The following is a 15738-nucleotide window of genomic DNA, read 5'->3' on the forward strand; positions in this document are numbered from 1 at the left end:
AAGTGGAAAGATCAAGAAGTGCAAGACTTGCAACCATCGTTCAGCCAAACATCCTCTTTTGTGTTTCATTTATTAACAAACCAATAAACTGACATAACTGCGAGGAAGATTATCTGTCTGAAAGATGTTTACTCTTTCTTTGCAATGAAAAACTAATTAGTTTAAGAGTTGCTTGTTTTGTTATGGTTTTGTAGAAAATTGTCTGTTTCTGCTCGTTTCAGCTCTACAGCTCAGCTGCATGAGTCCAACGCAGCCCTGTTAATCTTTTCATCTAAGACCAGACAAGACTCTGAATAAGCAAAGTTTACACTTTAGCACTTTTTCACACTTAAGCACTTTTCTCACTTCCATTTTACACCAAAATGTCACAAGTTCGCTTCTGACACAGAAACTGTGGCCACAGCTGACTACTGCAAACCTCCCTGGGTTTTTATTTTTTTATTTTTTTTGCAAACACTTTTTATGAAGGATCAATGCTACGACCAAATGATTGACATGTGCAGCATAGATTAATGCCGTGTCACATATGTTGACATGTCTCATGTTCTCTCAACTCACTCAAAGTTAACATCGATCAACATTAATAAAAATCCTGAATCCGTTTAGAAAGACCAGGCAAAGTCTGTTTGTTAGCACTGTCTGCATCCAAGGTATAAAAACGTCCTCTGAAGATGATGAGAAAACTCAACGGGAGTTACTGAAGGGACCCTTGAGCAGCAAACACAAAAGGCATAAGAATGAACAACAATCTACTTCTACTGGATGGTCCTGTCCAGATGTGCAAACCAGTTTAATCTTTGAGCCAGTAAAAGCAGAGGTGTGGGAAGACTTAAATGCGGATCAATAGAACAGTTCAATTGACAGATGGAAAATGGTTCAACAAAGTGCGGGACCAGATTTTAGCTTCCAGTTGGCTTGTCACTTTGTTATCACTTATTGCTTTATACAATCTGGACTTCTTACTTACTAATTTGTTTATATTTAAAGAATATTTTAAGAGGAACTGTCTTGATCATTTAAAAAAACTTGTCTGCAGACGTCAAGATAACAGTATTGCCATCGGTATGTTTTTTTAGAGATAACATTTTGTATTAAAAATACTCGTATGTTAATCATTTTGACTTCAATGAATCATGAGTCGGTTCAGACCTCTGGGATTTATGAGTTTGGCAGTCAAATTGACATTTAAATGCCAATGAAACCCAAATCTCTTTTGCAGATTGCCTCTAGACGTGTGAAGACTGCTCTAGAGTGGCATTTTGAAAAGAGAGGCGTCCATTTCAACTCATCAGGATGTGTTCATTCGAATTGATTGAAAACCACATTAAACGTGTTTTCTCCAAATGAATTGTGTTTACGTTTCTGTGCCACCTGGATTAACCTGGTTTGGTTGGGGGTTTATTGTTACACGAAGAGCTAAACGGCCATGCTTTGTTTCCTGGTGATGATGCCTTAACTTTGCAACTGATCTTGAAAGCATTGATGAATTATGAAAGACCTATAAGCTAATTATGCTTCAGCTTGTGGTTAGCTCACTGGCAAGTTCCAGGGCAAGTGCTGCAATGTCTGCGTGACAGGCTTGTATTTCCGTAACAGGGTTGATTTTGCTTGAAGTTCTGTGTGAAATCTTCAACTTTCAGACTTTTGCCTTAATGCATGTTGCGTTACTATTCTTACATTATCATTATTCAATCAATCAATCAATCAATCAATGAATCAATCAATCAATCAATCAATCTCTTTATTTAGACACAATTATGGTCCATAAACAGACAAAACAAGAACAGTAAAAAAAGAAAAAAAAAGAAAAATATATAATGAAATAATCAATCACTAACATATAAACTAAAGCGCCAATGATTCCAATGATTAAACAAATGTGAAATGAAAGTTCACATTTGTTTGTTCTTCATGTTGGTTTTATTTCTCAAGTTGTTTGGCTTGTGCTGCTGTGCAGTAATAACTAGTGAGTGTGTTGAGGTACACACACTAGGTACTTTAGTTACTCTATCTGGGTGTGTTTGTTTTTGATTATCATTCTAAGAACATCAGAGGGCTGGGCTGTGTGGTTGTGCTGAAAGTCTACCGCAGATCCGCTGCGACAAAAGTGGCCTGAGATGTTCTATGTGTGTCTGTGTGTGTGTCTGTGTGTGTGTCTGTGTGTGTGTCTGTGTGAGTGGTGGTGTTGCTTAGGCAGTGGCATGTGTTTTGGAGGTTTTGGGTTGTTTGGATAGAAAAGGCCCAGCTGTGAGAGACATGCTTTGCTACTACTGTGCTGCAGTAGCAAAGCATCCAAAGATGTTATTGCACAAGCTAAGGGACTTTCTGGGCTGCAGCCTCTCTTAGTGGTGACTGATGGCACTTACATTTACATGAGCAGCAACAAAAACGTTGTATTTTTAAATATGGAGGAAAGCCAACAAAGAATATAGAGTAACATAAACTGTCTCTTAAAAGTATCAGCTTTTTCTGTTGGGGAAAAAAACAACACCTTGACAAATAATTTCAAAACTTTTTCCACATTCGATTTGACATTTATTCTGTGCACCTCAACTAAAAATAGAAACATGGGGCAACACAGAAACACAACAGAACACAGAAACATAAATTAACACACAGAAAAAAACCAAATCCTCACATTTACTAACGTACCTCATATTGACGTTGTAATATTTGTCTGCTCTCCTTTCCCGAGCTTGTCCAAATCTATCAGATTGTGACGACCTGTCCTGTACACGGTCTTCTCTGGTGTGTCATAAAATTTTTAATGAGGGCTCAAGACTTTCCAAACTGGAATTTTCCACTTTTGTTTTGCAAAATTGGATATGTTATTGGGCTTCTTGTTGAAAACTAAAAATTCCTCTTCATTTTCAACATTCTCACCAACAACTGAACATTCTGGGTAAAAACAAAAACAAAAAACAACAACAACAAAAAAAAGGTATTAAGAACTGTGTGGAAATAACTTTCATCTGACCTTTCCATGTGTGTGGATTAAGTTATAGCCACATCTCATATTATAGAAGGGAACCAAATGTATATTGCACGATGTCCAAATTCTTACATCTGTTGCACATTTTTCAGTTTACCTACCAGGGCCAAGAGCAACGAATATAGCAGCACAAAAAATATTTGAAGAACTTTCTGGGTTTTATCTGTCATGTCTTCAATGATCCACCAGGGGTCTCTAGAGTTTAAGTCTCCTTTCAGCAACCTGCTGCTCACCTGTTTCTATATTCAACACGTCTGTCATATTATCTGATTACCCTCTCTTTCCTCCACCGCTCATCATCATACCATGTTTACTGTGACAACTTAGTTATTTTCCAGGTTGAAATTTTGTATTTTAATCTAAGTGTTTGGTTAATCTGGCCTTTTCAAACGCCAGATGTTCTAATTTGGACAAGACATTTCTGAATTAATCTACAAATAAACTCTTGAGGGAATACTCACATCTAAAGATGTGTCTAAAATGAGTTTGGTGTGTGTGTGTGTGTGTGTGTGTGTGTGTGTATGTGTGTGTGTGTGTGTGTGTGTGTGTGTGTGTGTGTGTGTGTGTGTGTGTGTGTGTGTGTGTGACTTTTGTGAGCACCAGGGGGCGCATCTGACATTGCAGTCTCAAGGTCATTGCAGAAGTCATTCCCTCTCTGTTGTTCCTGCTATTGATGCTGCACGCTGTGGACTGCGCAGCTGCAGAGTTACCGTGTCACACAGAGACTAGATGGCAGCTTGGTAGAGGGGGAAACCCGCAAATTGCTCATTATGACTAATTCATATCATTTCCTGAGTGCAGTTTGTGAAAAAGGAAAATCAAAGCTTGGCTGAAAATTTTAAAACTAATTAAATCTGTTACGTACTTTATTTTTTATACTCACCCGTCGTCAGTATGTTTTAAATCAACAGAAAACGTGTTACTTGAAGTGCACGTCTCACGCTGGGTGAAGTGATTCATTTCCACATTTCCATTCATTTCATGGGGTTTTTTTTAATGAGCAGGGGGGAGTCACTGCCGGGAAACGAGACCACAACTAACATGTGACCAACAACGAAACACAGAGTTGGGAGATCCATGCCTGCTCCTCTGCACGCCTGCTCCTCTGCACGTACTCACCTCTGCGTCATCTTTCTTTCCGCATACGCCATCATTGAATTTATATGAATGAAAACAAGTAAAACCATACATTTCTCAGCATTCGTTTAATTTAAAAGTCAACCTGTACTGTGTTTGTCTGTTCTGTTCTTTTAGACGATGCTTCTATTAAGAAAGTCCGCATCTTCTTCTCGGTTAAGTCGTATGGTGTGGCAAGCTGTCGCATCATATAATACACGGCCTTCAGCCGAACACGTTTCCCACATGTTAATCATCTTTATGTTCTATTTTTGTGAGTCTTTGGCTTTCGGATAGCAGATGCAGTTAAAAAAAAAAAGAAGACGGAATGAAAAGGAAAGAAACTAACTTGGGGAAACTTGTATTCTAGATATCCACGTTCAATTCTCATACTTTTCATATTAGATTGCTGAGCCACTGCTGCCAGCACATGGCCCTGTATTTCAGTCTTAAACCCTGTCTCTCTCCCAGTCGAGGCTATTGGCTGAGTTTTTGTCACAACTAACTGTATGTGCTCTAATTAATCCTGTAGCATTTAAAACCGACTCTTTCTTTAACATAGAAAGTACTCCTAGATCAGTGCTTCTGTTTATTTTTTTGTACGTTCTGTCTTCTCAAACCCCCAGATGGTTGTGGCAGATAGCCGTACACGCTGAACCAAGTTCTGGTTCTGCTGGAGTTTTCTTCCTGTTAAATGGGAGTTTTTTCACTCCACGGTTGCTATCTGCGTGCTCAGTATGAGGGATTGCACCAAGCTCAATGACACAATGCAATCGAATTTCTAGTATTGCTATGCTCATTCAGGGGGAGTGAATGCTTAACTGAAATCAATTTTCTGGGTTTCCTTACAAAACTTTTTCACCAATTTAAAAAATAAACTGCACTTTACTAAGTTGTTTGATTGATATAATGAACTGGAATGTATTTGACTTTGAATACACCTCTCTGACTGGATTGAATGTCTTTTTTTTTAAGTGCCTCAAGGCAGCGTATTATGGACTGATACAATACAAATAAATGTAACTGAATATAAATGCCATATTATGTAATACGATGATTCCGTGTCTCTTTTTCGTGGTGGTCTCATAACTTTTCTCATTTCCATTTCCCTTGAAATACCCAACCAGTTAGTGCGGTTTGATTATATGTTATAACGGCCTGCCATAGCCGCCTGGCGGCGAACGTGCTTCCTCACTCCTGCGCCTCTGCGTGGTGACTCTCAGCCAATCAGGCCGCGTCATTCCTGATTCCGTCCACTTATCATTCGGCACTCGGCGTCACGAGCGCCTTCTCTGCCTGCCCGCACGAGAGAGACAGCACCGTCCTTGCACACAGTTAGGCCGGAAAGGTAACTTTAACTGCGTTATGCTGCTTTTTCTTCCTACTTTGACCAAGCTCTTATTACTTATTAACTCTTGTACATGTCTAGTCCATGTCGTATATTAATATTAGCACTTTATTCTCTTCTCAAAATCCACATTATGGTTTTTGTCCTCGATGGCATCCTCGGACGCTTGTCCTTGGGTTAGCCGACACCTAAATAGTTAGCCGATGATTTCCCCAGCTCGGACAGCTTTCCTCCTCCTCTGTTCAGGGTTTGGTATCTCCAGGATGCAGCAGCCTGTAGCACATCGTCTATTTTTAAACCAGGCCGTCAGTTGTATGGATGTCTCGCTCCATTTAGAGCCGCGGTGTGTGGAGGGGAACAGGAGGTGTCAAGTTGCGGGTCCACCTTGCAGTAAATGCGCCCCTCCATTTTGTTTAAAAACATTATTAGAGGCTGTTGTTCGGCGGTGTGTGGAGGACACGGTGGTGCCACGCTAGTTGGGACTACTAGTTGAATGCAGCAGGGGCGGAGGCGTGTCTGCTACAGGAAAAGGAAAATTACTGTGCAGCAAGCCGGCACAGGCTCCAGTGTCTGCTTCAAGCGGTCCGTTTCCATCAAATGCACATCTGTAGGGTTTTAACATTACTGGTAACTTACCCAGTTCAGTAATGAACTTTATTTGGTTATTTTCATCAAACCATTTCTTCAGAAAGTGTCAGGTGTCTGTAATTATTTATGTATCAATGGACGCCATTTTGTTATCAGGTAGCTCTCCTGCTTATTCCCTAAAGTTCTTTTTTGAAAGATGACTTCAATGTCACACATGTCAGTTATGGAAAGTGGGCGTGGTAGTTATTTAAATGTGAAACACTACTTCCCAACAGATGAGGTTTTTCCCGGCTGATGCTGATTAAAGGTTTTGTTTTCCTATGCTAACTGTAACCAATCCTAACTTGGCTTCATGGACTTCAGTTTCTTAATTGGGGTAGTTTGAATCAAACAGAAAATTTAAATTGTAAAATGATCCCACAGTTTTTTGTTTTGTTTTTTTTTTTTGAGTGTAACTAACCTTGTTTGAAAGCTAAATCGACAAAGTTTTGCGCACATTTGTAATGACACTCTTGGCCTAAACAATTTGTTGCTTTGCTTGACTTTTCAGATCTTTACCCTTTTTTTGTGTGTTTTTAAAAAAACGGGTATTAAATCTAACAACTTTCCTTTTGTTGTTGGAGACTTTATTTTTGTCCAGCCCATCAGCTACCGAGAGCCTCTGCCTGAACGCACTGCAGTCAGTTATCCGGTCAATACCATACCATCGCCAGCAGTCAGAGCAGAAGAGACTCATTCCACTCTGTGTCTACATTGGAAATAAATCACCTACTTGTTCAATGTTCCTGGTTAAGATGCATTTAAGAAATAAGAAAAAAAAATCTTTGTCCAATCTCTGCCTGATTGACCGCATCTCTATTTTCAGTACCTCAATGCAGTTTGCATGCTCAAATCTAGGATCCCTTCATATTCAGTCTAATGGATAATTGATAGATATGAAACTCGATCTACATTCAGATCACAGTAGAATCAGATTTGGCCATCATCATAATGGTCAAATTTGGTTAATTTTATGATGGCTTGCTAAAAGTTATTAAAAGAATCGATGGTGATGTTTAGCCTCAGGTTACTTTAGCCTTTTCCATTTGTGTTTTTGAGTGTGTGCTGTTTGCACATTTCCAGTCAGGCTTTTATGGGCAGCGCTTTCCATTGGTTCCGCTCCGGCTGCAGAGTCTGGATTTGGAACGGTTTGCATAGACTGAGTGCTAATCCATGAACCGCTCCGGGCGTCACGGCCAGACTGAAAACCCCTCTCTGACCTCTGCTGCTGCACTCGCCTCTGCAGTCCATATCATTTTAATAAAAAGAGGCCAAACACTCCCCATTGTCGGCTACATTTACTTTTAAATGCTGCAGTTAAAAGCGGTTGCATAATTATTAGCAGTAGAGGACGCTTGTGCAAGAATTTTGCAACACTTTTCTGTGTGTAATCCAGCATGTCAAATAACCTGAATGAACCTGCAGAGATTATTCTGCTGCAGGAAGCCACGCCTCTCTGACTTCAACATAACGTCCGTCCTGGTCAGACTGCATCAGTCTGGTGGCGTGTACAGCTCAAGACATAAGAACATTGATCCGGAGTGTGTTCTGATTGCTTTTTGCTAAGTCATTGTTTACTCTGCTGTGAGACTGCAGTGTGGCTGACCGCTCTCCTGCAGAGCTGCATTAAATTAATGAGTTTTTTTTTTGCTTTTGCTCTCAAACAGATAAAGAACGATGTCTATCCTCAAGATCCACGCTCGTGAGATTTTTGACTCCCGTGGTAATCCCACTGTGGAAGTTGACCTGTACACCAAGAAAGGTATTCCTGTCTCTCTTTCTGTAAGGCACCTGGCATTCTTTTAATGATCTCTTGCCAGGCACAGGATAATCCAGTCCATGTTTGACAAGATTAAAGCGTCCAAGACTCTGAAATGGAAGCGGACCAATAGAACTAAGTGTTGAATGACTGCATTTCAGAATCGATACCAGATTTATTCTATTTCCCCACAAAAACAAGGAATTTGACTTCAGTTGTGCTTTAATCTCAGACGTTTAGAATACAACAAGAAGGAAATGAAAACCGTTGTAAATGTATCAAACTATTTTTACAAAAGAGACAAATTTGAATATGTAGGAATGTATTGATCTGAGCGCTTTGACATTCATCAGAGTGACGTTCTGGGGAAGGAAACTGTGGTAGCTTGTTTTTACAAATGGCGCTCTGTACCACAGTTTATATGATTCATGTTCAGGATGTGTGGGGTCTGCAGAGAGTTTAGCTTTTTTTTTTTTCTGAACGTAGAGAAGGCAAGCCCTGATACCTGATAGTTTTTAGTCTATTAAAATCTTAATCGCCAGGTCTGTCATTTATTAATATCAGTTAATATATTAATCATTAGAGTTGAGGATGTCTGTGCTTTCTGCAACATATTTTGTGTTGAGATTCTATTTTAGGCTTGATTAGCTTCAGTGATGGCCCAACTCCTTTTTGCACAGAACAATAGTCTTTTCCAGAGTCGCATCAGATTATTTTTTTTTTTATTAAAAAAAATGTTGTCCATTACTGTTTGCGAATGTCAGTCATGCATCAGATTTATGGTTGGACCAGAAACATGAAAATATAAGGGTTGACTCACTCGAAACATTAGTTATAAAATGTCTTGGGGGGGGGGGGGGATTTTCCCTTCAAAGTTGGTATTTGATAAAGTTTGGGGACATTATTCTTTGATGCATAAATGGGAATAATCTAGTAATTCTTCACTTTCCATTGAATTCAAAACCACTTCTTCCATCAAAGAACCTGCTGCAGATTTTTGTTTGAAGGAAAACGGCTAGCTGCCAGCCAGGCTTAGAAGAAAACTCAAATTCAGTATTGGCCTGAAAACCTTAATAGTTTGTTTGTTTTTTTTATTCTTTGATGGCTTGTAATGAAGATGTCTTCCTGGAAAGTATCACATAAGCCGAGGACAGTTCAGCTGGTTGTTGACCTGCTGCTGCTGCTGCTGCTGCAGAGTGGATCAGATAAACCGAATGTTTGAAAATAGCTCCTGTAACTTCACACGGCCTCCGCAGCGCACTGTTACTGTAACGGCTCTGGATCACAACACCATGCAGCATCTTTACCAAGACTCCGAATTTATTAGAGGTGGGACAATCTGTCAAATTATGTTTCATGTTTTCTCCTTGATTGGAATGAAGAAAACATGTCTATAAAAGCATCGGCAAATTGTTCTTTGCATTTTATTTTTTAGTTTAATAAAAAATTTAAATTCAATAGCATATGTTTTAACTCATAAATTAGGGTCACTTTTTTTCTTTTACCCTCTAAAGTTGAACTGGGAAGTCAAACATCAAATAAAATGATAAACCTGTTTTGGCCCAGAAAAGTAATGTTTAAAATCTATGAATTAAATTGCTTTGCTCAGTTTAGCTGTAAATTCTTCAACCTGTGACTCATTTGGCTGAGGTTTTGATTCGCTCATTTAATCAACTAATGGCCTGCCCACCATTTATTTTTTTTTTGTATCGGATTGGGGTCGTTTCTGTTCTTTGGGTTGAAACAAAGGAAGTACTCAAACCCCTGAAATGTCCTGAGAATGTTAATGAAGCAACCTGAATGACCACTGACATGGAAGAGTTGGACTGGCCTGAAAAACCCTGCAGAGCTACTCTCAGCTTTTCCTCAGCTTAGGGTGGCTGACATGTTCTGTGAACTGTAAAGCTCGTTTATTTTCCACTTCTTTTGATGAAGACAACCTTTTAAGTCCAGCAGCTCTGTTTTGACAGCAGATAAACCCCAGAGAGCGTCTGCTGCATCCAATCAGGCCATCATTATTGTGCCTTTTCATGTCCCGCTGGACATTTCCACCATCTTTTTTCCAACTTGTAGGACTGTATGTAAACGGCCTGCGTTTTATTCAGCCTCTTTTACTGCATTTAGCCCCAGATTTGGCAGATGAAGAGGCAAAGCCCCTGATTTACGGTCTGATTGGTTGCAGCCCCCTGCTGCTTCGTGCCGATTTCTAGCTGCGGATGATTTGTTGGGCATTACCTTCGGGCCTCGACAGCGACTGTGCCCCATTGGCCTAAGCACTAAATCCCCTCAGACTGCAATCTCTGCTGCTCCACTGAGTAAAACGAATGGTGCTTTTTTTTTTTTTTTCTTCAGGTTTTCATTCACGTTTGACTGAAGTGGGTTTGAGCTTGTGTGGGCAGGACTTGATATCCTGCCACAGATTTTCTGCACATGCTCAGTTGGTGGATTTGGGTTTTTTTATTCCCTTATTACATCACCGCCATCTGCAGCACGACTTCCTCCCTGCGTGTTTTATTCCCCTCTGACTGGAGGGGACAAATATTTGTGCTTTTTACTCACCGTGGTGCAGACCACAGGGTTCAAATGTTTGATTGTGCACCAGAGAGTTGGAATTTAGGAAGCAGGCCGTCTTGGTGAAGTTGTCTTTAAATGCTGCTTTCTTTATCCATGAGGCGGCATTTGTAAAACCAAATGTCTCGTTTAAGGTCTCTTCAGGGCTGCAGTCCCCAGCGGTGCTTCCACAGGTATCTATGAGGCTCTAGAGCTCCGTGACAATGACAAAACACGCTACATGGGCAAAGGTAACTTATCTCTGTTTGTTCTCTCTAAACTCTGGTCACTTCCATCCTTTTGCAACCTTTCAGCTTGTTTCAACACTCCTATAAACTCTTGCTCTCTTTCCTCATCATGTTTTCTTTTCAATTTCCCCATTTCTGTTCCTCCTGTCAGGAGTCAAAAGAGCTGTTAAATATATAAATGAGTTCTTGGCGCCTGCGTTATGTAACCAGGTAAATAAAGTGGAAAATAAGGGCGACTCTCTTTGCACTGCACAGCAGCATGGAGAATGAGTTTGCTTCTGGAGACTAATGTCCGTCAGGCACTAACAGATGTTCACAGATTTAAATGAATAAATAAATGGTGGAATAAACTGCTGAATTAGTGGATAATATTTTAATAATTCACTCATACATTGACATAAATCGGATGCTCTGTGTTCATCTGTGTGGCCTGCGTTGCATGGTCTTCTCCTGTCCGTCAGTCATGGTCTCCTTGTCCCTTGCAGGTGTCTCTAAAGCTGTTGAGCATATCAATAAAACTATTGCACCTGCACTGGTCAGCAAGGTAGGACCATTCATTGTTTGGCTAATTTGTTTGAAAACCAGTTTAACAGAACATATTTTAACCAGATGACTAACTTTACAGTTTTCCCGTGTAAAATGAGCCTTTGTTACCAATGACTTTCACCTCTTGTGTCTAAAAATAACGTGCATTAGTACAGTAAAGTTCTCAGATGGTGACTGGAGTGTGCTCCTAACCAACAAGTCAAAGCAGTTTAATTTTAATAGCTCCAGTTGAACTCGTCCTGTTGTGTCTGAATCCAGGATGTGAGCGTTGTGGAGCAGGAGAAGATCGACAAGCTGATGTTGGACATGGATGGCACGGAAAACAAGTGTAAGATGCTCGCTGCTTACAAATCTTGTCGCTAAACTCTCGTGAGTTTTAAAGGTTTATGATACTCCTACATCGCATTGAAATGGTCGTCTTCCTCCCCTCAGCCAAGTTTGGTGCCAACGCCATCCTGGGTGTCTCCCTGGCTGTGTGCAAGGCTGGTGCAGCGGAGAAGGGCGTTCCCCTCTACCGCCACATTGCTGACCTGGCTGGCAACCCCGACGTCATCCTCCCAGTGCCTGTCAGTGTCCCGAGAGGATTCATCTCCAAACATCGTCCAATCCAAAAAGTCGCTGCGCTCGAAAGCTGACCCGTTTCTGCCTCGCTTTAGGCTTTCAACGTCATCAACGGCGGCTCCCACGCTGGCAACAAGCTGGCCATGCAGGAGTTCATGATCTTGCCTGTTGGCGCCAGCAACTTCAAGGACGCCATGCGCATCGGTGCCGAGGTCTACCACAACCTGAAGAACGTCATCAAGGAGAAATACGGCAAGGACGCCACCAACGTGGGAGATGAGGGCGGCTTCGCCCCCAACATCCTGGAAAACAAAGAAGGTGTGAAAAACGCAGCAGGTTGCATAATCCTGAACAGGAATTGATACTATTAAACGATTAATCGTGATGAATCGATAATTGAATGATCGACTAATTGAATCACTTTATCATTAACTGAACTATATGGACTCCATAAAACACAGTCGGCTGTAATTGAACCAGAACTGTTCAAAAACACATTTTGGATTGTAGATATGTTCTACCTTAAACTCACTCGGTGCAGATTTTTTTAGATTCATTATTAAGCACCATTTGCTTTTTACTTACTTGGTTAATTAAAAAGAATCGTCATATTAGCCTTGTACTGTACTGATGCGTCGAGCAGAAAGAGCTCAGCGTTTCATTTTGTTGCATACAATAACTAAAGGAGTGCTGTTGGATTTTATAATTGCTTTTTTTGTGCACTTCTAATACTGTATAGAATAAGCCAAAGTGGTTGAAAGATTTGATGATGTTTACATTTTTTAAATCAACTTAATTGTCAAAATTGATTCCTAAAATAGTCGTTTGCTGCAATCCTACTTTAAGTTTGGATATTTCAAAATAAAAGCATTAATTTGACTTGCACGTTGCTAGTTTCTGACATCAGCGGTGAGCTGCTGTGGCAAATCTCTCAATTAGAGGTTAAACTCCTGAAATGTTTTGCTCGTCTGTAGCTCTGGAGCTGCTGAAGAACGCCATCGCCAAGGCCGGCTACACCGACAAGATCGTCATCGGCATGGATGTGGCTGCCTCCGAGTTCTACAAGGGGGGCAAGTATGACCTGGACTTCAAGTCTCCAGATGACCCCAGCCGCTACATCACCCCTGACCAGCTGGCTGACCTCTACAAGAGCTTCGTCAAGGATTACCCAGGTGAGTTTTAACTCCTTTTTTTTATTGGCGAATAAAAATGGCAACAGCAGCGGCTTTACCTCAGAATACCAAACATCCACCGTTCTCTCTCAGTCGTTTCCATCGAGGACCCCTTTGACCAGGACGACTGGGAGGCATGGACCAAATTCACAGCCACCACCAGCATCCAGGTGGTGGGAGACGATCTCACCGTCACCAACCCCAAACGCATCGCCAAGGGCGTCGCCGACAAAGCCTGCAACTGCCTGCTGCTCAAGGTCAACCAGATCGGCTCTGTCACAGAGTCCCTGCAGGCGTGAGTGTCCATAACACGGCGGTCCTATTGACTAAATTCAAAGCAGTAAATGCACTTTGAGCAGACTGAAACACTCACCCTTTGTTTTAGCTGCAAGCTGGCCCAGAGCAACGGCTGGGGGGTGATGGTGAGCCACCGCTCCGGAGAGACCGAGGACACCTTCATCGCTGACCTTGTGGTCGGCCTCTGCACTGGACAGGTAATCAATTTAATGCCGACGATGCAAAAAAAAAACCTCATTGTTCACGTCAAGATCCAATCAGGGTTTGTGATGAAGTGCGATGTTTGATTAAAAAAACCTAAATTTGGAAAATGTTACGTACTGTTGAAACCAGATGTTTTCATACACATAGCAAAGCTGTATCATTACTGAGATTTAACTTTTCAGGCTGAAGTTGAATCAGACTAAGTGTTCTTGTTTTAGACCAGAAAACCTGGAAAATAAAATCTCTAAAGTAACTTTAAGCATTTGCTTTGAGCAGAAAGTTAATTTACCTTAACATGATTTGTTGGGATTGTTTTAATGAGTGATGAGTTTTTATTCCTAATGGCTCAATGACTCACTGATCAGTGTAACTGAAATAAAAGTTCTTGTATTTTATACTTTTAACAACATTATTGAAACTGGGTTTTTTTTTATCTCAAAACATAAAATTGAGATGTCTAATTTTGCTATATTTCAGTTTACTTTGTCCCTGCTGTAGGATGTAGAATATGATCACAAGGACCTAACTGTAATAAACTATATATCTGTCATTTTTCAAATTATATTTTTATCTCAAAGTGGAAAACTTGCTGTAAATGCTTGAGTTTTACTGCGTGAAGTATATGAACCCTGTGTAACGTATTGCTAAACGTGTTGCAGATCAAGACTGGCGCTCCTTGCCGATCCGAGCGTTTGGCCAAGTACAACCAGCTCCTGAGGTGAGACTTTCCCACAAACTTCCACAAATCCTAAACGAATTCCTCGATTTCTGAGTCTGAAATGGTCGTAACTTTCTCTCAGGATCGAGGAGGAGCTCGGTGACAAGGCCCGTTTTGCCGGCAAGAACTTCAGGCGCCCCATCTGAACCGGGTCAGCTTCCTCGGGCCACTGCGTGTTCATTGCTCATAAATAATCCCCCCACACATGTTCGCCGCGCTAGGTTTGCCTGCCCTGTATGGAGTGAAGATGGAAAAGACGCCTCTATCTATTATCCAAGGTCCAAGACTGCGGCGTGGAAAAGCGGTGCCATGTCCCAGTACAGCTATGTGGCTCAGCTCATCTGCAAAATATGCTTTAGCTCCTGAGTAGTGTTGGTCCTTGTTGGTGTCCGTTTCTGTGTGATTTCTTTAAGCTTCCTGTGCGTTGTAGTGATTGTGGTCCTCTGATTATTTGAGCAAAGTTAACTCCAGTAGGGATCTGCCTGAAGCAGTGGTAAGAGCTGTCTACGTTCAATGTTTCGCCTCTGACAAGATCTTGTGTTGCTGTAAGCCCCTACAGAAATGTGTAATAAATAATATAGTTTCAAAAGTGTCTGGTTCTTACTCCTGCCCTTCTGCGCACAAACATTCTGCATCATGATTAAAATATTATCCACTAAGGGGAGCATTTACCCAGAAACCAAAGCTTTCCTGTATAAATCATTTCCTCTCAGTGCTGTAAGTTTGTGAGCTGTGAGGGGTTGAAACTTGAGCTCAGGCCTGTGAGACTCCATTTCTGTCCGTCCCCTGGGTGCAGGAATCTGAAGGCTCAGTGTGAGCTCTTTCTACTGAGCACTGCAAAGATAAATGAGGCTCTATTCACCAGTGGCATCGGTCTGCTGGGTGGTGCCCGCTGGGTTTATGCCACATCAATTTATTTTGAGGCTTTCCTGAACCTGTCTACATCATTTAACCATGAAGATTTTTTTTCTTGCAATAAGACGAAACGGGTAGTCCATAAATGTGTTAAGAAAAAAAAAACTGTTAATAGACAAACTTTATGGATTTAAACCAATTGCAATGCTAAATTTATTTAATGAGCCAGGGTGCATGAGGAATTTCACAAAGGATTAAAACTTCAACGTCCTTTAAGTTTAAGTTTTTGGTGCCATCTCGTGGTCAAAGTGTTGAAATGCAGCTACCATTCACTGACGGTCTAACGTCAGAAAACTGCGGAACGTAGCAGTTGTAGCGTAAATGAAACGTGAATCGGACAGGGGTTTGCCTTCTTAAAATGTCTAGAGATGCCGTGTACTGACGTTTAGTGCTAAAAAGTCAAATTTGAATTATTGTGAAATCGTTAATTTACAGAGTACAGCTCGTCATGCCTTCGTCGGTAGAGTCAAACATTCTTTTTTTTTACTGAAGTACTCCAAGAATTTACTCAAATAAAAATACTTCCAAATAAAGCTAAAGTAGAATGACATTTGATATATTAGAAATTACTTAATCAGCCTATGCTCTGCGACTTTAGGTAATTTAAAACTAAAATATGACAATTACAAAATAACATTTAGGCAGATTATGCACTTATTCCAAATTTGTTTTAACATAAAACCTA

The 15738-nt window shown here is 40.9% G+C and overlaps 1 protein-coding gene across 3 annotated transcripts; it reads left to right on the forward strand.

Moving 5' to 3' along the window:
- Window positions 1-5335: 5335 nt before the first annotated feature.
- Window positions 5336-14727, forward strand: eno1a (enolase 1a, (alpha)). 3 transcript variants are annotated; one of them, XM_014988385.2, is made up of 12 exons: window positions 5336-5456; window positions 7751-7845; window positions 10548-10643; window positions 10792-10850; window positions 11445-11514; window positions 11619-11752; window positions 11843-12065; window positions 12722-12919; window positions 13013-13214; window positions 13305-13413; window positions 14080-14138; window positions 14221-14727. In XM_014988385.2, exons 2-12 carry the CDS (start codon window positions 7761-7763, stop codon window positions 14282-14284), a joined length of 1299 nt encoding a protein of 432 aa, XP_014843871.1. In that variant the 5' UTR covers window positions 5336-5456; window positions 7751-7760; the 3' UTR covers window positions 14285-14727. The 3 variants fall into 3 exon arrangements, with proteins under 3 accessions (XP_014843871.1, XP_014843870.1, XP_087863184.1); XM_014988384.2 differs by lacking the exon at window positions 10792-10850 and adding an exon at window positions 11126-11184; XM_088007058.1 differs by lacking the exons at window positions 5336-5456; window positions 10792-10850 and adding exons at window positions 7602-7624; window positions 11126-11184.
- Window positions 14728-15738: the final 1011 nt, after the last annotated feature.

The sequence above is a fragment of the Poecilia mexicana genome, unplaced genomic scaffold, assembly GCF_051168715.1.
Source record: "Poecilia mexicana isolate PSO_F unplaced genomic scaffold, ASM5116871v1 scaffold_7, whole genome shotgun sequence".
NCBI lineage: Eukaryota > Metazoa > Chordata > Actinopteri > Cyprinodontiformes > Poeciliidae > Poecilia > Poecilia mexicana.